Here is a 21,408-nt window from a genome sequence, read left to right as displayed (position 1 = left end):
GGTCTTTCTTTTCTTTTCGTAACATTCATTTCTGCGTCCTTTCTGGTCTTGCACCCTCTGCGCTCTCCGTGCTTTGTCCCCTCCCTTCCATCTCTCCAGCTATCTGCAGGGCGCACATGGCCGGCCATCATCCCACTTCTGATGTCAGAAGTGGGATAACAAGCGACATTTCACAGTTGGCCTCCAAAACTAGTTGCCCAAGAGAGATCGTGGCTGAGAGTGAGACCCAAGAGTTTGAGTGACTGAACTTCTTTGAGAGGGTTGTTGAGAAGGTAGATGGGAGGGTTTGTGGTGCAGTCCTTTCGAAGAGAGAGAGAGAGAGTGAGTGTCGAGTTTCTCAGGGTTAAAAGGTTAAAAGGTCCAAGTGTTTGACCAGTTTGTGTCAAGGTCTGAAGAGGGAGGGAAGATGCTGCTGCCTGTCTGTCAGAAGGATGAGAGATGTCACGGCAGAGGGTGAAGTCATCAGCAAAGAGATTGGAGGATTTTCCAGAGTCAGAGAGATTGTTGATGCCGACACCTTGATTATAAATGGTTGCGACAGCAGGTGTCACTCTCGTTCATAAAAAGTGCTGTAATGCTGTAAAGAAGATCGTATTGAGGTGTGCCAGTTGTGGTGGGATGAGCACCCGAAATTACCGCACGTGACTATGTAGGCCTTGCTTGCATACGAGTTTCATTAAAATGCGCCATACCTGGACAGGGTTAGGATGTCTGCTGATAGGATGGTGCAGAGCTGTGTGGTGTGGGTTCGATTCTCAGCATGACTGAACTGGTCAGATAGGCGTTTTGCAGGCACTATATGCCATCAGAAAGTGCGGCATCCCTCGGATGGACGATAAGCCGGAATCCCTGCTCCATGAGCCTCAACACTGTACAAAATAGTCGGTGGCGAGAATGGGCATCCTGAAAGCAAATTACAACTTCCTGCCGTGACTGACTCATTCGTTTATTTTCTGTGCATCATGTGGCTGCGGGTTTGCATTATTGCTGCTGGTGGTGTGGCTGTGCCAATATTGCAGGGCCTCCTGTATGTCAGAACAGGAATTTGTCATTTGTTCCAAGTGCCGGGGATAGCTCGCCAACTCATTACAAAAGACGCGCTGGGATCTTCAACAGCTACCAACGAATGCTAGGCTCTGACAGACTCGTCAGAACGCAGTGCTCAACCAGCCAGGATACGCCTGCGATGAAACTGCTTCGGCAGCACCTGCACTCTGTCCGTAGATTGGCAGCATTGCACAGAGAACTGGAACTGCACTCAGAAGAGAGCATACCTCTGCTTGGTTGGCCATATCACTCATTGGTGAAGAATGAAATGAATGAATGAATGATCGTTTTAAGGCCATTTTCCCCGCTAGAGCGGGGGTTAGCCTTGCGGGCCCCATGACAATTATGGTTCCCTGTTTGAGGCAATGTTTTTTTTTTATGGCCGGATGCCCTTCCTGACGCCAACCCTTGGTCGCCTCTTACGATGCGCAGGGATACGGTGTAGCTATTCTAAACCAGGGTACACACCGTGATCATTCATCCCAGCAAGCTGGTACTCAATTTGCCGACCTCGGAAGGATGACAGGCTGAGTCAACCCCCCTGGCGTTAATTCAGCGATCGACCGGGATTCGAACCCAGGATCCTAGGATCCCAAGCCGGCACCTTAACCGCTAAGCCAACACCAGGCTGGTGTTGGTTCAACTCAAGCCAACACCAGGTTCAACTCATTGGTGAAGAATCACATTAAAAATTATACAAGCTGGATCCGGATCCTGATCTTCACCAAAATTGAGTTGTTACCAAGATTCTTCCTCGTCACACACCCAACCTGTCCAACAAGTTTCATCCAAATCCATCCATAACTTTTTGAGATATCCTGCTATGTATCGTTTTTGGGCCTATCTCCCAAAGGTGAAGAATCACTTAAAGAATTAAATAACTGTCATATCCGAATCCATATTCAGATCTTCACCAAAATCGAATCGAATCGTCCTTGTCAGACACCCAACCTGTCCACCAGGTTTCGTCCAAATCCGTCCACAACTTTTTGAGATATCCTGTTATATATCGTTTTTGGCCCTATGTCCCAATGGTGAAGAATCACTTTTAAAATTCTAGTAGCCGAATCCGGATCTTCACCAAAATCTAATCATTTCGTCCTTGTCACATACGCTACGTATCTGCCAAATTTCGTCCGAATCCATCCACAACCTTTTGAGATATTTTGTTCACAAACGGACAAACAGACAGGCAGGGGTGAAAACATAACCTCCATCCACTTTTGGTGGCGGAGGTAAAGATGACTTGATGGATGCTATCAAAACTTGACTTATTCATTCAGCTTTCAATGTCCATTAGTCTCAACATAGGACAAATAAAGAACCCTAAGCTTCTCTTCCAAGGCTGCTGGGTGAAATTAGAAGAATAGTCTCAGGATTGCCGGGCACTGCTACCTCTCCCAAAACAAATCTGTTTCCAATCTTATAATCTGGACACCTAAACATGGAAGGCCGAAGCCGGGCACAACACCTCTCGACTACATCAACATACAGTCCCCACGTGTTAACGATAGGCCCAGACGAGAGAAGAGCTGCAGTTTTGAATTTGGAAATCCATGGGTCTTGTAAAGTATTGCATCATCATTCCATTTCTGGACGTGTCTGCCCACCATTCCATCTTTCCATCCTTCGAACTTTAAATTGCTGGACTGGGATTCTCAAAATATTATTGAGTGTGGGAAACTTTTCTTCTTGCCGAAAGAGATTTGTTATTACAAAGACAACATACAAGTCGGATACGGAGGCTTGTGCCATCCTTGGTGTATTTATCCTTTGCTTGTGCGTTGTATCAAAAGTTAAGGTTGGTTGGGAAATGGAAAGGTTCTAATGGAGGGAGGGAGAGTGGGTGAGGGGGGAATTGTTCTTGATTTGAACTTCTTCAGAATATTTGTTTGCTGGTTTAAATGTCCCGCAATGCTGACGTGCATTGTCTTGATATTTTTTTGCAAAATGAATGAACGGAATGTGTCTTGCCTCACCATTGCAGCTGAGAATCCGCGAAGAGATAGCGAAGCAAGAGGAGAGGGAGAGGGAACAAAGCGAGCAGGCACACAGAGAGCGTGAGGTGATGGTCGCGGGAGGGGGATAACCGGACAAGTATCCTCAACCCGTGGACATATTTGCAACATGGTGGCGAGACTATTATTGATCGAGATGCTGTGCACGTTTTGTGGGTCGTGGCCTTTTGGTCTACCTTGTAGCTTATGATGAGGGTGGTGCAAGGTTAACCCACACTTTTTGCTTCTACCTCTTGTCCCCACTGCTCCAGCATCACTTCGCTCTTGTGCGAGCCAAGATTTTGCATACATTCCTTTTTTTAATGACAGTTCATTGAAAGTTTGTGGGGATACAGTGGCAACAACTGGCAGCTTGTGTGTGAAGTAACTTAAGCTCTTCAGGCGGTTCTGGCTGTTTCCAAGATGGCGGTGAACAATTTATCACGGGCTGTGGGATAGCATTGTGTCATAAAGTTTTAGTTTCGGCAAAAATGTCAAAGCAACACAAATTTTCAAACGATTAGCCGTACAGCTCGGTGGTGCGTGCCTCATACGGAGGTGTGTTTGAGTGAATATGAATATGAATGATCGTTTTTAAGGCCATTTTCCCCGCTAGAGCGGGGGTTAGCCTTGCGGGCCCCATGACAATCATGGTTCCCTGTTTGAGGCAATGTTTTTATGGCCGGATGCCCTTCCTGACGCCAACCCTTAGTCGCCTCTTACGATGCGTAGGGATACGGTGTACCTATTCTAAACCGGGGTACACACCGTGATAATTCATCCCAGCAAGCTGGTACTCAATTTGCCGACCTCGGAAGGATGACAGGCTGAGTCAACCCCCCTGGCGTTAATTCGGCGATCGACCGGGATTCGAACCCAGGATCCTAGGATCCCAAGCCGGCACCCTAACCGCTAAGCCAACACCAGGCATGAGCAAAATTTCTTTGAGTATTTGAGTTTGAGTGTTTGAGTAGCGCAAAATATTTCAAAACTTTTCAAAAATGATGAAATGAAATGGGTATGGTCCTAGTGGTGATCATACCGGACTGGCATCCCATAGGTTGTTGGTTCAAATTCATCTCTCTTCTGGAATCTAAGATAGTATCAGACGAATTACCATGTCGCTTTCAGATTGTCAAAACGTATGTACACCTGGCTTGCTCATTAGTAACCTTCACTAAGGCGTAATCTACTTTCATGGCCTGGTATGTGTGCAACACTTTGCAGTTAACTCTGCATATCCTAAGAGCAGCGGGTGCCGGCGATAGCTCGCTTCACTTTGCGAATGACACTGTAAAATCTTTAACATCCACCAACGAAAGCCGGCAGACAGGACGCCCCTTTAACATCCATCCTCGGGACGGTACACGTATTGATGAATCGCCGTGCTCGTCAAACACGTGGATGACGACTTATACCTGGTTTGGGATTCAAATCCAGGCGAGACAGCTTAGAGGGGAGTGTGCGTACCTCCAGGCCACCCTGTCAGCTCCCCTTGGCTGTAAACATGCCCTTACCTCCTATTTGTTAAAATCCATCATTTAAGAAGCATAAGGGTGATGGCAAGTTTTGGTATCGAGGATATAAAAACGGACGTCCTAAAATGGCTGCACACCTGTCCTCAAGATTTAGATGCTACGGCATGGGATACGGTTTTCTAGAACGATGGGATAAATGCGTCTGTGTGTAGCATGTAGAGGTTAACCTCGAAAAATGGAACGAGTGTCACACGTGCCTTGCTTTCGAATTTGCTCGAACAAAAGTGCAACTTAACCTTGAACCACCTTTGTATGACAAAAACCTAGGAGATTTATCATTAAGTTTTATATGCTAAAATCCTTTTTCTTTATCGTGGAAGGCCTAGGGACACATCATGTGCGTGCGTGTGCGTGCATATCATGTGCTAACCTGCTGATCCTTAACAGATGTGCTCATTGGCAGCCTTTGGATGATGGACTGTGAGCAACTGAACATGATATCTTTTATCCTTCTCCCAAATCCTTTCCTCCGTAAAGCCTTTATAAGCAGGATTTGTATATTACTTTGAATATCAAAAGATAGAACCATGGGGAAGAGTGGCTGCAGGTACATTGAGGCCTCGATGCCTCTGCAGCATTATTATAGATAAAGCTGTATTAATAAAACATTTGGGAAGCTGGGTTTAGGAGATTAGAATTCATATAATTTGCGCAACTTAACCAAGTTTCTCAGATACCGTGTGCTCCATGTCCCTTAACCTTGGACTTACTCCAGGACAAGAGGAACCTGTGGCCTGTCTGACTGCTCTCATTGTTCTCACCCTCTTTCCTACCCCAACAATTTCCCCCACCCAAACCCTCACCTTTACCTTCTCCCCGGTTGCTTCTACACTGACGTGCTGTTCAGGAAGCTGTAAAGCGGTTGTTGGAACCGAACGACAAGCCGGTAGGGGCTTCGCATATACTGGCCCTTTGGCCTTGCAGTTGCTTGGAGTTCATTTTAAATCATCACGCTAAAATACACAATTTGGTGTCTTTCATTCTGTGTGTATTTTTGACCGCGATATGAATAAAGGTCACATGAATAAGTTTGTAGCGACTTCATCCCCGTGTTTGTACTGCATATGACTGGTTGATTGCTACTCCATCCCTCTCACCACTTGTTTCCACAGGAAGAAAGTTGGGCTAACCCCGAAGCTCCAGAAGATTATGGAACAGAGCGGGATAGGCAACACTGTCCGTTCTATCTCAAAACAGGCTCTTGCCGCTTCGGAAACAGGTGACTTTTGAAACCTTAACCATTTGCAACATATATATCTATCTATAATTCCACTAATCTCTGTATGTGTGTTTGTTTGTTTGTTTGTTTGTCTGTGACCGCTGTTTCTCGACAACCACGGGTCCGATATACTTTAAACTTGCCAGGTATATTGCTGGGGACCCGAGGATGTGCCTTTTCAAGGTTTCATATTAATCGGACAATTACTTACCGAGCTATGTCCAAAAAACGATTCAACCAATCAGAGAGCAGCGAGCTATCGCGTGTGCCGAACGTGGCGAACACACTCTGCCTCGGACGGCACATTTGAGAGCGTATTCATTTATTTCACGTTGGCAAACTATGTTGCCGCTATGTTGGCGTTAAACTATGTTTTAAAACTAATTAAAACCATTTCATGTAAATAGAGGGGGGGGGGGGGGGGGGGGATTGTCACTGTACTCGCAAGCCGTTCGCCGTTCGCTTTGGCGTTGCGAATGGACCAAAACATTTCATGGACCAAACCATTTCATGTAAAGCGTTCGCCGTTCGCTTTGGCGTTGCGAATCCACCAAAACATTTCATGGACCAAACCATTTCATGTAAATAGAGGGGGGGGATTGTCACCGTACTCGCACCCACGTACCCACGTACCCACGTACGGGCATTGCACCCACGTACGGGCATGCCCTAGTATATATAAATATACTAGCAGGAGTACCCGGCGCGTTGCCGGGGTGAGGGGGGGGTGGGCAGGAGAGGGAGGGGAGAGGAAGGGAGTGGGGGGGGGGGGGTGGCTTTGACGGGCCCTTCTCCATGTTGGGGGAGGGGAGGGGGAGGCAAGGAGGAAAAAAAAATTCCCATGCAAAGAGTGTTTTTACCTCAGTGTTGTCCATGTAAAAAAGGAAATTGTAATACCCTCTGCCACCATCACCAGGTGGTGCTACACGTTACACATTTACATAAAAAGATTTACGGCCCCCCAGATCCCCGCATGAGGCCGCAGCCACATAGCCTATGTTACCCCCCAGACAAAGTTGTATTTGTACCCCGAGTAATGTATAAAAGCATTTATAGCTGGAGTACCCGGCGTTGGTCAAGAGAAAAATTAACATTAACATATTTGAAACGAGGGCAAATATAATGGAAAAGCAATTACATCCAACTCAGAATTCATCACAAATGTGAAATCATCATTTTACCTTTTCGTGCATTATATGCTGCTGAATGCACCATTCATCACGTTTCTGAGTTAAGTATGATGACGTTCAGGAAGAAGAAGAAGCCTTACCACCAACTTCGACCGCTTCCGGCATTGTTTGATTACTTGTGTTCAAATGTTTGGTGATTGTTTTGTATTTATTTATGCGAATGTGTCCTTGTATATAACTGTCATTACTCAAAAAGGCTTTGGCCCTATAGAGCGATTATTATTATTATTATTAATTTTTTTTTTTTGAAAATCCCCAAATTTCAAAAAAAAAAAAAATTGCCTAAAACTAACCCAGGCACTCATTGATGAACCTCTGAAAGTTTGACGAAGACCCGTTCAGCCATATCTGAGAAAATGGCGACACAGACCAACGGCTCTCTTATAATCTTATATATTAGACTATCAGAAGTACCCGGCATTGCCTTGGGGGGTCGGAGGGGAGGAGGGAAGGGAAGGGGAGGAGGGAAGGGGAGGGGAGGAGGGGAGGCAGGAGAGGAAGGGGGTTCATATATATGCTGGTGGGTGAATGTGGCGTTCATCACGTTTCTGAGTTAAGTGTGATGCCGATCAGGAAGAAGAAGAAGCCGTACTACCAACTTCGTACACTTCCGGAATTGTTTGATGTATTTGTGTTCAAATGTCTGGTGATTGTTTTGTATTTATTTATGCGAATGTGTACTTGTATATAAGTCATTAATTTAAAAAGGCTTTGGCACTATCGAGCAAAACCTAGCAGAAGCTAGGCAGAAGCTCGTTAAAAGCTCCGAGCAGAAGTACCCGGGGTTGGCGGGGCAGGAGGGGAGGGGGCGGGGGGGAAGGGGAGGAGGGGAAAGCAGGAGAGGAAGGGGGTTTATCACCTTTTCGTTAAATATATGCTGGTGAATGTGGCGTTCATCCCGTTTCTGTGTTAAGTGTGATGCCGAACAGGAAGAACAAGCGTACTACCAACTTCGTACACTTCCGGAATTGTTTGATTGATTCGTGTTCAAATGTCTGGTGATTGTTTTGTATTTATTTATGCGAATGTGCACTTGTATATAACTGTCATTAATTTTAAAAAGCTTTGGCGATTATTAAAGATTAGGCGAAAGATTAGGCGATTAAAAAAGCGATTTTTTTTTAAACTCCAAAAAAACGATCTTTTTTTTTTTCAAACATATATATATATTTGCCTAAAACACTCCCAGGCACTCACTGATGAACCTCTGAAAGTTTGATGAAGATCCGTTCAGCCATATCTGAGAAAAATGGCGACACAGACAGATAGACATCCCTCTTATATAGTAGATTATAACGTGATTGAGCACATCCTACTGCGTCCATCCTGGTCAGACTCCAGAAATTAAAATCCAGTCCGTGTGATGTCGCACTCGCCGTTTATTGGCGGTCCGTCGATCCTGGCTGCTCCCCATTGGGCAACAGCTTTCGATACTTTGCACTCGTTGGCCCGCCAGAGACCATGTGCTCACAGTGACGCTTGGTCTCACCGGCCCAATCTGTGTCCTGCTCCCGAGCTCCCTGATAGCACACAGATGAGGCCTCCTTTATCATTCACGTCTCCATCGCTCTCACTTCTGTATGCTTTCTGCTTCGATAATGGCCTTTCCATCTGAAGTCCAGTAGTGGTGAATCTCCAGCACTGCCAAAGATGTGTCCAACCTCATGGTACTAGCAACCCAAGATGCCTTTCTGCCAAACAGCGAGCACACACCACAGATAACGTAAAGCTCATCCATGTTTCCGTCCAATAGGCATCCTGCACGCTACTAGGCATGGATTGAGGTTTATTGAAGGCTTGTGATTCCACATCAAATTCTTGCTTCCTTGTGCCACATTTGTTGGTGGTAGAAATGTTCTTCTTCCTCTTCTTTTTCTCTGTTAGCTGGTGTGATGTGTTCTGGATGCAGAGGAATCCATCTCCACTTAACGGGCATGACAAACTTCCACATTTCCACGTTTTTGAATGTCTGAATCATTTCCAAGATGCATTTGAACGACTGTTAATACAATATGAATCGTGATGCAGCCTTTGTATGCAACAGTAACGCACGACATTCCATTTGCGAAGCTTCAGTTCAGTTCCGTGAAACACGTTCTAGAAAAGTTTTCAAACGCTCTCATGCCGCGATTACATTGATTTTACTTTCCAGGTGTTCCCGACGTCATGTACGGCCAACGGCGTCTCGCGTGCTTCTCCTCCGGAGCATGTTCTCGCCATTTTCGCTGTCACGTCCCGACGATGATGGCTCTGACTTCTGGCTGGAAGTGTCTGAGGAGGATCTTCACAATGAGTTTCTGGAATTCTACGATGACGTTCTGCCTGAATTCCGCTGTATTGGCAAAGTGTGCCAATTCAAGGTAATCATTATTTCATTACCTCCGCCACCCAAAGTGGATGGAGGTTGTGTTTTCATCCAAGTCTGTCTGTGAACAGGATACCTCAAAAAGTTGTGGACGGATTCGGATGAAGTTTGGCGGAGAGGTAGTGTATGTGACGAGGACAAATCGATTAGATTTTGGTGAAGATGTGGAACCGGATCTGGATACAAGAATTCCTTTAGTGATTCTTCACCATTGAGAGATGGGCCGAAAATTGATATGCAACACGATACCTCAAAAAATTAATGGACGGATTCGGACTTGGTGGACGAGTTGGTTCGGTGACAAGAACAAGTCAATTACATTTTGGTTCAGGTCCGGATCCAGATCCGACCTATCAGTGGGGGACAAAATGTAAACTGTTCAGCCTGGCAGAGATCTGTGCTCTACTGAGTGGGTGTTCTAATTATATATATTTTTAACTGATACATATGAAGTGTTTTTCATGTGAACATCAAAACATAGGGGCAATACCCCTGGTGCTCACCTGGTAGAATAAACAGTATACTGCACTGACGAAAGGTATTTTTAAACCAATTTCAATGGTTGCTTGAAGACAGGGGAGCATGTGGAATCATAGAAACATAATCATAAGACTTTAAACAAACAAACAAAAAAATACCTATTTTGGGGGGGTGGGGGGGGGGCAACCCTCCTCCCTTCCCTCCCCCAACCCCATATACCTCCTAAGACCCCAATATTTCTAATGCCTCAAACAAACATCGGTACATCATGGGTGACTAAGTTTGTGGTGAAGTTTCATCAAAATAGTGTGTCTAGTTTCAGAGGAAAAAGCAAATTCCTATTTTGGGGGGTCAAACCTGGTTCCACTTTGACCCTGGTAAAACCCCTTAGACGCCGACTTTTTAAATGTCGTGAACAAACTTTAGTCACAAAACAACAAATATAATTTGTGCCAAGTTTGGTCACAATCCCTTCAGCGGTTGCGGAGAATAAGTTGCAAGTGTTTACAGACAGACTGACAGACGGACGACGCGTCATCGCATAAGCTCCTCTGAACTTCGTTCCATACAACAACAACAACAACAACAACAACAACATGCATTTTAAGGCCATTTTCCCTGTGAGAGCGGGGGTTAGCCTTGCGGTCCCCATGACAATCTTCTCCATTTTGCCCTATTTTCTGCATCTCCCCTTGTTAACCCCCTTGCCCGCATTTCTTCTTCGACCATCTTTAGCCAAGTCTTTCTCGGTCTTCCCCGTCCTCTACTTCCTTCTACATTCATTTCCATCACTCTTCTCAACCACATCCTTCCTCAACACGTGACCAAGCCATCTCAACCTGTTCCTCTTCACAGCATCAATCACAGGCTCCATTCCCATTATCTTTCGCAATTCATCATTTGTCTTCCTCTCTCTCAACGATACTCTGCACATCCACCGAACCATTCGCATTTCCACCCTTTCCAGCCTTCGTTGCTGCTCTACGTTCATTACCCATGTCTCGCTCCCATAAATCATAACACTTCTCACACATGCAGCATACACCTTTCCCTTCAGCTTCAACGACACTCCCCTCCTCATCGGCACGCCACTCAGTTCCCGAAACTTCTTCCATGCACATCTCACTCTAGCAACCGTTGCCGAGTCTGATCCACCTTCTCCATTCAGCATGTCTCCGAGGTAGCAAAATGTTTTCACACCTTCCAGCTTCACGCCGTCTCCAAGATCCAACTCAACATTTCCTCCATCTGCAGCTCCCTCTGTGCACACCTTACACTTGAAAGTAGCTGCCACACTGGTTAATGACCCTCTCAGACCACTACATTTTTGATGAACCCACTCAGCACACATTGTACATTGAATGGAGTTCACTCCGACACCCTTCCTGCACACAGCACACGGCCACTTCCCAGTTCCTTCCACCTCACCACATGCTTTACCACCTGCCATCACCTTCGTCTTTCCGATATTCACCTTCAGACCTTTTGTCTCCATACATTCCTTCCACTTGTTCATCTTTTCCTTCAGTCCATCCATACTTTCCGCAATCAGCACCAGATCATCTGCATACAACAACTCCCACGGTGAGTTCCATGTGAGCTGAAAAAACATTGTGCACGAGAAAAAGTTTTTAAAACTAAGCTGGCAATGAAAGTGAAGTGCGTAAGTTTGTGTCCACCAGGAAACGAAATAATTTATTTGTATATCGAGAGACCTCATGCCATAGGATGTCAACTTTAACATAGATGTACGAGGGTCATTGAAACCAGTGAAGTTGAGCCAATAAGGTCAGCATATGGCCTCTCTCTGGTGAATGTGAGTAACCAAGCGGGCGGCAGCATTGAGCCAGCCGAGGTCATGTAGAGATTTGTGAAGTTAAATAGTAAGTTTCTTCTTCTTCTTTTATCGCCATCAATTCAGAATGTGATCATAGAATGATTAAACATTGTCGTTGTCTGAGTATCTACGCAATTACAGATCATCGAAATATCATTGCGGAGGTGAAAGCCAATCTTGCAACATCGTGATGGGATTTGTAAGTGATGTCATGTCGCTCGTGACGTTAATAATGCAGTTTCATAAAATTTGTATCATAAAATTTCTCAAAACTATTTTGTTGAGACGTTGGGTTCCCACCTGAGGCCTTGAATGGACGGCTGGACTGACTGCCTGACAGGGTGGGGATTCAAACCCAGGATAGACAGCTGCAAACACCCAAAATCAAAGCTTTGAAATGGGCTGCCTCCAAAAAAAATTGGCTTTGCTCACTGCAAGTGTGGCCTCACTCACCGCAACCCCACTATCGTGTGGGACCACAACGCTGATCCTCCACAGTGCAGATACAATAAGAAAGAGCAATGAGACATTGCAGACCCTCGCCAGGACGTGTTTTTAGTGGTTTTAAGGCCTTTGTGGTAAAACAAATATGGCGGCCGAACCACGTGACCGATGACGTCATCATTTTTTCCCCCTCCACCAATTAATCCCCAGATGAGGCTCAATAAATTTCATCTTGATCGGATGAAGTTTTGTACTTGTCCAATGATGACGTCATAATGGAGGAACCGATGACATCATCATTAACATATATTATTCCCCATGGAGAGTTCTTTACAATGAGCCAAGTCTCAATTTTGTCTATGCAGTGGTTTCGGAGATACAGAGGTGTTTTTTTTCGGTTTTTCCAAGATGGCGCCCGTATCACGTGACCTATGACGTCATAATTTCCATTTAAAAATTTCTGCAGGAGGAAGTGCACATGTGTTGAAAATCTGTCAATCGGACCAACGGTTGCAGAGAAAATCATATTTATTCTGTGCAGGCAAAAGGCCGAGTGTTTACTGGGCCTTGGTGCGAACGGTGATTACCAGAATGACAATGCAGATTGCGTCACAACACTACCATAGCAACACTACCACCACAGCTCATCTGTTTTACAAGAATGTGTGTGTGTAGAGATTCTTAAATCCTTGTGAATTTATCCATCGTCGAGGTGTTTTGTGCATTTTAAGTACAGAATGAAAATTGTACGTGGCGTTTTTTTTTTTGTTTTTTTTTCTGCAGGTGAGCTGCAATTATGAACCACACCTGCGTGGAAATGTCTACGTGCAGTTTGAGACGTAAGTGATGCCCTGCCTTCGAACGCTTTTGTTTTTCCGTGATGTCTCCATCATTCAAAGCCGTGAGAGGATGTACAAAGAGCACAGTGTAAAAGGAAAGGCCGTGCACCCCGGATACTTGTTCCCCGATCGACCTTTGACCCCACCCAATTATGGCATTCACTTTGATGGAGCTCGAGGGCCAAAGGGGCGAAGTGAGGGATTGTGATACCATAGTTTGATTGCGCTGATGAGTCGTACATTTTGTCTGCAGGGAGGACCAATGCACCCAGGCCTTGTTAAGTTTCAACGGACGCTGGTATGCGGGCAGACAGCTCAGCTGTGAGTTGTGCCCAGTGAGTCGCTGGAAGTCTGCCATCTGTGGTGAGGCCCACAGTCATAATAATAATAATAATAATAATGCATTTATTTTATATAGCGCTTTTCAGGAAGCCCAAAGACGCTTTGACAGAGTGCAAAACATAACGCATAGCAAAACATAAAGACAATTGCAAAAAAAGAAGAATCAATAGGGAAATATTCAAAGCACAAAGGAGGGAGAAGGAGAGGAGATAGTCAGGGGTTAGATGCTGTGGGTTAAATGTTGAATGCAGTGTTGAACAGGTGGGTCTTGAGTGATGTTTTGAATGTGGTGAGTGAGGAGGAGTCTCTGATGGTGTGAGGTAGCGAGTTCCAGAGGGTGGGAGCAGCGATGGAGAAGGCCCTGTCCCCCCAGGATCTAAATTTGGTCCGGATGGGGGGGGTCAGGAGGTTGGTACCAGCAGAGCGGAGGTTGCGGGTGGGAGTGTGTCTGGAGAGGAGGTCAGCCAGGTAGGATGGGGCCAGGTTATGGAGGGCTTTGTAGGTCAAGAGGAGGATTTTGTACTGGATTCTCTGGGAGATGGGGAGCCAGTGAAGCTTGTAAAGGACGGGGGTGATGTGGTCACGGGTCCGGGAATGGGTGAGTAGACGGGCAGCGGAGTTCTGAATGTATTGGAGTTTATTGGTGATTGTTGAGGGTGAACCATAAAGGAGGCTATTGCAGTAGTCCAGACGGGAAGTGATGAAGGCGTGGATGAGGGTTTCTGCAGCCACAGAGGAGAGGGATGGACGGAGACGGGCGATGTTTTTCAGGTGGAAGAAGGCTGTCTTTGTGATCTGTTTAGTGTATTTGTCGAAGGAGAGGGTTTGGTCAAAGATGATGCCAAGATTCCGGATGTGAGGGGAGGTGGACACTGGGAAACCGTCGATGTTGAGGGCAAAGTTATGGGTGGACTTGGTGAGCGTTTTTGGGCCAATGATGATTATTTCAGATTTATCACAGTTAAGTTTGAGGAAGTTGATTTGAAGCCAGGATTTTATTTCAGTGATGCAGTTTGTCAGGATAGAGTGGGTGGCGGTGGAGATGGACTTGGTGGAGATGAAAAGCTGGATGTCATCGGCGAAGCAGTGGAATTGGAGACCATGACGGCGGATTAAGTGACCGAGGGGGGACAGGTAAAGGATAAAGAGGAGGGGGCCAAGAACTGAACCTTGGGGGACACCTTGGGGGAGGGGAGCAGTGGGGGATTTGCAGTTATTGATGGAGATGAACTGACGTCTGTCAGAGAGGTATGATTTAATCCAAGAGAGGGCAGTGCCGGTAATGTTAAAGGTGGTTTCAAGTCGGGTGAGGAGGATGGTGTGATCGATGGTGTCAAAGGCAGCGCTGAGGTCGAGGAGGATGAGAATGTTGAGGTTGCCAGCATCAGAGGAGAGGAGAAGGTCGTTGGTGATTTTGAGGAGAGCAGTTTCAGTACTGTGGTTGGACCGGAATCCGGATTGGAATGTTTCATACAGGTTATTGGCAGAGAGGTGATGCTTGAGTTGAGTGGCTACAGTGCGTTCCAAAACCTTTGACAGAAAGGGTAGGTTGGAGATGGGTCTGAAGTTATTTAGGGTGTCAGGGTTTAGTCCAGGTTTTTTCAGAATGGGGGTAACAGCAGCAATTTTGAGGGATGGTGGGACGATGCCTGTAGACAGGGAGGAGTTTATTGTTGCAATGATAAGTGGAGAAAGAGCAGGAAGGGAGGCCTTGACAAAGCTGGAGGGGATGGGGTCAAGAGTGCAGGTGGCAGTTTTCATTCCGATGAGGAGTTCAGAGAGGTCAGTAGGGGAGACTGGGGAGAATTGAGACAGGGGATGGCAGGATAAGGGGGGGCAGGTGGTTTGAGGGGGAGCGGGTGCGGCGGTGGTCAAGCTGTTGTAGATGTTTTCAATTTTGCGTTGGAAGAATGAAAGGAAGGAGATGCAGTTGTCTATTGTGAATGACTGGGTGGTGGTGTTCAGGGGGCTGAGGAGTTTGTTTATTGTAGAGAAGAGTGCTTTTGGGTTTCCGGAGCCAGAGTGGATAATTTGAGAGTAGTAGGCGGAGCGGGCGCGGGAGAGGGCATCTTTATAGTGTTGTATGTGGTCCTTGTAGGCCTGGGAGTGAACTGTGAGACCTGTTTTATTGCGGAGTCTTTCAAGTTGGCGAGCACGAGTTTTCATTAGGCGGAGCTCAGGGGTAAACCAGGGAGCAGAATGGGTGAAAGAAACTGTTTTGGTTTTTATAGGCGCAATTTGGTCAAGGCAGGAAGAGAGAGTGTGGTTGTAGTAGTCAGTGAGGTCAGAAGGGGTGTGGAGGTCAACGAAGGGAGAAGTGGACATTTTTTCAGAGAGGGTCGATGAGAATGAGGCAGGTGAAAAAGCGTTTAGCTTACGGAAGTTGATAGTGCGATAATGCCTTGGTGCTGGGGTGGGGATGTTGATGGTCAGAGTGATGGCTAGGTGGTCAGAGAGAGTGAGGTCGGAGCCAGAGAGATGGTGCAAAATTAGTCCAGTAGAGCAGACAAGGTCCAAAATGTGACCACGGTTATGGGTAGGAAAGTTGACATGTTGAGTGAGGTTAAAGCAGGTGAGTAAATCAGTGAAGTCAGTGGTTAGCGTGGAGTCAGTGGAGTCCATGTGGATATTGAAATCACCAAGGAGGAGGATTGAGGGGGAGAGGGAACATAGCTGGGTCAGAAAGTAGGAGAAGTCAGACAGGAATGATGGGTGTGGTTTGGGAGGGCGGTAGACAACAGCCATGACTGACTGTGTGTGACCAGAGAGTTTAAAAGCCAGGTGTTCAAATGATGGAGCAGATGAGATGGAGATGAGGTTGGTCTTGATGTCTTGTCGGTGAATAACGGCAATTCCACCACCTCGGCCCTCCGAGCGTGGTTTATTGATGTAAGAATATCCATTGGGTGTGGTGAGGTTGAGCGTGTAGTAGTCCAGTGGTTGTTGCCAGGTCTCAGTGAGACAGAGAAAGTCCAGTTTATTTTCCAGGATGTAGTCGTTCAGGATGAGGCATTTGTTGTTGAGGGACCGGGTATTGAACAGGGTGAGCTTGATGTTGTTTTGTACGGCGGGTATGAATCCAGGTGATTTGGCCAGGGTTCGCAGACAGGAGGTGCGATTTTGTGCGTTGTTGTGACCAGGTGTGTTGGGACGATGAGTGGGAGTGCGCTGAGCCGACCAGAGGATGGGGATGGAGTGACCTGATTGTAAATAAACAAACTTACGACCGGAGCCACGGTGAATGTACCTGGGTCGACGCAGGAGTCCATTCGATCTGATTGCAGAGATGCATGATGGGGTGGAGCGGGTTTTAAGCAGGAGAAGCCTTGCGGCAGAGTACCGCAGAGCCATGCCAGCAGGAGCGAAGGCAAAGCGAGCACGCGGCCAAGGGTGAGGAAGCGAAACAATCGACACAACCAACGGGAGTGGGCCCGAGGAAACAGCGATGGAGCCGAGCAGGTGAAGCCCGGAGCAGCAGAGCAGAGCCGGGACCGCGCAGAGGAAGACTCAATGGCCATAAATCCGCCACGACCACCAGGAAAGCAAGACACGGACAATGGTCCAGTCAGAGAAGCGGCGAGCAAACGACGCCAGCGTCCTCTCACGACCGGACCGGAAAACGGAAGTGATGATTTAGTTATGATTTAGAAGTCATGATTCTAGGAATATTTTAAAGTCCTCAAGACCTGCCTTGTGGATTATAAAATCGAGCATTGTTGGAAAATCCAAACTAGTTACACGTCGGCCTGCCATAAGCCGGCACAACATTTTTTTTACAGGATCTAAGGCTCGTGGTGGAGCTGCCACACCCACATGGGCCCCACATGGGCCCCACATGGGCATATAGACGAGACAAACACAGCCACTGAGCTCGGGGGAATTACGGTCACTTCTCGGGGCACTCTGGATACCAGCAATGCCACAACAATGGCGCCGACTTTCTCACCGCACTCAGCGGGGCATTTCCTGGGGAGGAATTTACTCCTCTCCATGGATGCCAACCTATGGGGATTGTCCGTGCTCTTGACCTTGAAAATGCTGAACGTCAAACAAGGAAGCAGCATGTACCATTTTAAAAGCATTTGGCCGCCGACCTCCAGACTCGGAGCAGATGCTCTAACCATTACTGGCAGTGTGCAGTTCGTGGATAAGACCATGCGATGAATACAGGACTCTCCCTCCTCCAATACAGGACTCTCCCTCCTCCAATACAGGACTCTCCCTCCTCAAATACAGGACTCTCCCTCCTCAAATACAGGACTCTCCCTCCTCCAATACAGGACTCTCCCTCCTCCAATACAGGACTCTCCCTCCTCCAATACAGGACTCTCCCTCCTCCAATACAGGACTCTCCCTCCTCAAATACAGGACTCTCCCTCCTCAAATACAGGACTCTCCCTCCTCAAATACAGGACTCTCCCTCCTCAAATACAGGACTCTCCCTCCTCCAATACAGGACTCTCCCTCCTCCAATACAGGACTCTCCCTCCTCCAATACAGGACTCTCCCTCCTCCAATACAGGACTCTCCCTCCTCCAATACAGGACTCTCCCTCCTCCAATACAGGACTCTCCCTCCTCAAATACAGGACTCTCCCTCCTCAAATACAGGACTCTCCCTCCTCCAATACAGGACTATCCCTCCTCCAATACAGGACTATCCCTCCTCCAATACAGGACTATCCCTCCTCCAATACAGGACTCTCCCTCCTCCAATACAGGACTCTCCCTCCTCCAATACAGGACTCTCCCTCCTCTAATACAGGACTCTCCCTCCTCCAATACAGGACTCTCCCTCCTCCAATACAGGACTCTCCCTCCTCCAATACAGGACTCTCCCTCCTCCAATACAGGACTCTCCCTCCTCCAATACAGGACTATCCCTCCTCAAATACAGGACTCTCCCTCCTCAAATACAGGACTCTCCCTCCTCAAATACAGGACTCTCCCTCCTCAAATGCAGGACTCTCCCTCCTCCAATACAGGACTCTCCCTCCTTCAATGCAGGACTCTCCCTCCTCCAATACAGGACTCTCCCTCCTTCAATGCAGGACTCTCCCTCCTCCAATGCAGGACTCTCCCTCCTCAAATACAGGAGTCTTCCTCCTCAAATACAGGACTCTCCCTCCTCCAATGCAGGACTCTCTCTCCTCAAATACAGGACTCTCCCTCCTCCAATGCAGGACTCTCTCTCCTCAAATACAGGACTCTCCCTCCTCAAATACAGGACTCTCCCTCCTCCAATACAGGACTCTCCCTCCTCCAATGCAGGACTCTCCCTCCTCAAATACAGGAGTCTTCCTCCTCCATAAATTATTCCACAATCCCTTTCCTCCTCAATATTTATCACTTTATTCCTCCCACCCAAACTCTGCCATGTATGTGATGCGAAGTTGGCCCCTGGCAAGCAGACATGGATGTTTTGACTAATAGACAAGTAACAATTTGAGAATTTTCGAATAGTGTAGGCATTTTGTGTTAAAAGTGATTAAACAAGTTTTTTAGGATAATTCGAGGGTGCTGAATTCAAAAATGCTGTTTAACCGGTTCAATTTTGGAGTCTTAACCTTCAAATTGTAAAAAACAAAATGCCCGCCATTTTCAGCATATTTTTTGCCATAACTTGAATTTTAAGCAACATAGAAGGCTCAAAATAGTGGCAATACCCATGTTTGTGAGACTGAGGATTCCAAATTTACTGTTACCTAAGTTGTAACTAGTTTGGTTTCGCCGCCATGTTGAATTCCAAGATGGCCGCCATATTTTTGGTAATTTCTGGGGTGTATTTTTTTATGTACATCACTTTCACTGGTCAAATGCGCTTTTAATTTCTTTAGAACCAAAAAAATGATATTAAATCATTTCTAAAGTGCATTTAAAAAAGGGGTAAAGTTCCAAAATGGCTGCCTTTTCGTAATTATACTTTATAAATACCGTATAGCTCAATATTGGCATTCTCAAATGTTTACCTGTCTATCTTAGTCTGTTCTGTTTCTGCATTCTAGTTGTCTGTTGTATGCACATGCACATCCTCCTGTGCATGTTAGCCCAGCTTTTCTGCAGCTGCAACGGCCATTTATACATCCTTTGGTACATCCGCATGTTACTATCTCGCGACACGCCTTAGGAATTGGAGATAGCGTCATCAACTTCGGCACCAAGTTCCCATCGATGTATGTCCATCCCATGTCTGTTACTTGGGGGAGTACTGGAGTAGCGATGGTTGCGTGCTTCCAAATAAAAGCCTGGTAACCTTATGTGTAGTCTCACTGCATCTGATGTTGGTGGCAGAGTCTCCTGTGGACAACCCTTAGAGAAGAGTATTACACGTGCCTTGTCGCATCTGTCCACATCATCGGGTACCTTGTAAAGACAGCATATGAACTTTTTTCTGCATCGTTGATTACTTCTTCAGTGATATCTTCTGTGCCTAGATCTGTCAACAATTGGCTGTGTGTTTGAAACACCTTCCAGGCTGTCTTTTTGCCGTGGCCAGCAAGCTGTGACACACTGTCACAACCAGTAATTGCATGGAATGGCAGCAACGCTTCCACTTGGCAAGGTGGCAGTTTCTGGTGGAGTTTGTGGATGGGAATGTATTTTGGCTTCTTAAGAGTTCCTGCCTTCATCCACAGCTGAGTGCATGGCATCTTATCAAAATGAGCAGCTAACAAGACCAGCACGTCAGTGTCACGCACTAAAACCACCACTGTTTCAGCATTTATGTCGACGCAATGAAGAACAAGTCGTGTGTCCGCCTCCTCATGGTTGGCCTGTAGGGATGATGTGTCCATCTCTGGATCTGAAGATTTCACGTCTGTGATCTGTGCAAATCCTCCAGCCACTACAAGTGTTGTGGGTGCAATAGACACCGCATTTGTCATGAGCTGCTGAGAAAGAAACTCTGCTAGATTTGCCTTATTCTCTCCAAGTGAGAGAAAGTTGGTCCATTTGTCTGGTAGAGGAACGTTTTGGTTTTCTATTACCCGACGTATTGGTCGAGAGGCCCGGGTACGTTTCATTCTGGTTCCAGTCTTGATGGAATCCTGCTGGTATCGGTCGAAAGTTACGTCAACTCTCTCAAATCTTTTCCCCATGGCAAACACTGAATTCACAAACGCATCTGCATATTCACCAAATGTGGTTATTCCGCTGGGCTTTCCAAGAGCCATCACCAGTGCTTGACCATCAATTACTAAGCAAGTACTTCCAGTTAATGTCACTTGTTCTGGGGTTGAGACATCTTGAATCAACTCATTTGCCAGTCGAGATTTACCGCTACTGCCTGTATGTAGACTCCCATTCATGGCAGCAAGTGAAATTGGCACAGGCATAAGCTCATGCTGCAGAATCAGGTCCAGGTTTATCACACGCCCTGCTTTGGAAGCTGTCACAAGTCGCTGTAGAATGTTTCTATCTGCCTTGATGGTCGTTTCTTTGCCTTTGCTTTCTTTGCAGTCTACAGCATACAGAGACGAGAAAGTCTGTGCTTTGTTCCTATGTAAAGCGGCATTGAAATTGATATGACATGTGCCATCAGGAGGCTGAAGAAGGCGCTGATCAACAAACTTACAATCACAGGTATACAATACATGTATAATCAATATACATGTCAATAACCCAGATAACATACTGGCGGAGAGCTCTTCCATGAAAGGGTGGCTATGAATCACGCGATCGAATGGCCTCCACGGTTACCGGACCTGACCCCATGTGACCTTTTCCTCTGGGGTCACATGAAGGCGAAGGTGTATGTAACTCAACCACAAGACCACAATTCCTTCATTGTCTCATTTTACTCGCTTTTCAAAATGGTCCAAAGCACACTTTGCAAAAGACTCCAGGCGTACTATATTTCAATTTGTTTCTTTGTATTTAAATCCAACATTGTGGCCATCTTGATGATCAATATGGCGGCCATCTTGGAATTCAACATGGCGGCGAAACCAAACTAGTTACAACTTAGGTAACAGTAAATTTGGAATCCTCAGTATCACAAACATGGGTATTGCCACTATTTTGAGCCTTCTATGTTGCTTAAAATTCAAGTTATGGCAAAAAATATGCTGAAAATGGCGGGCATTTTGTTTTTTACAATTTGAAGGTTAAGA

At 46.4% G+C, this 21,408-nt stretch overlaps 2 protein-coding genes across 3 annotated transcripts in view; both read left to right on the top strand.

Moving 5' to 3' along the window:
* DHRS12 (dehydrogenase/reductase 12) overlaps positions 1-21,408 on the top strand; it is a 275,332-nt gene that overhangs the window by 204,199 nt on the left and 49,725 nt on the right. The window lies entirely within an intron of this gene.
* Positions 1-21,408, top strand: part of ZRSR2 (zinc finger CCCH-type, RNA binding motif and serine/arginine rich 2) — a 39,568-nt gene that overhangs the window by 5,534 nt on the left and 12,626 nt on the right. For both annotated transcript variants that reach the window (XM_068117359.2, XM_068117358.2), the window contains exons 5-10: positions 3,035-3,112; positions 5,430-5,468; positions 5,695-5,801; positions 9,144-9,351; positions 12,901-12,956; positions 13,210-13,319. In XM_068117359.2, coding sequence (XP_067973460.1) covers positions 3,035-3,112; positions 5,430-5,468; positions 5,695-5,801; positions 9,144-9,351; positions 12,901-12,956; positions 13,210-13,319 — 598 coding nt within the window. The remainder of the gene's footprint in view (positions 1-3,034; positions 3,113-5,429; positions 5,469-5,694; positions 5,802-9,143; positions 9,352-12,900; positions 12,957-13,209; positions 13,320-21,408) is intronic.

The sequence above is a fragment of the Myxine glutinosa genome, chromosome 5 (genome assembly GCF_964187855.1).
Source record: "Myxine glutinosa chromosome 5, kmMyxGlut1.1, whole genome shotgun sequence".
NCBI classification, from domain to species: domain Eukaryota; kingdom Metazoa; phylum Chordata; class Myxini; order Myxiniformes; family Myxinidae; genus Myxine; species Myxine glutinosa.
The sequence above is the reverse complement of the archived record's forward strand: the minus strand, read 5'-3'. Positions and strand labels throughout refer to the sequence as shown.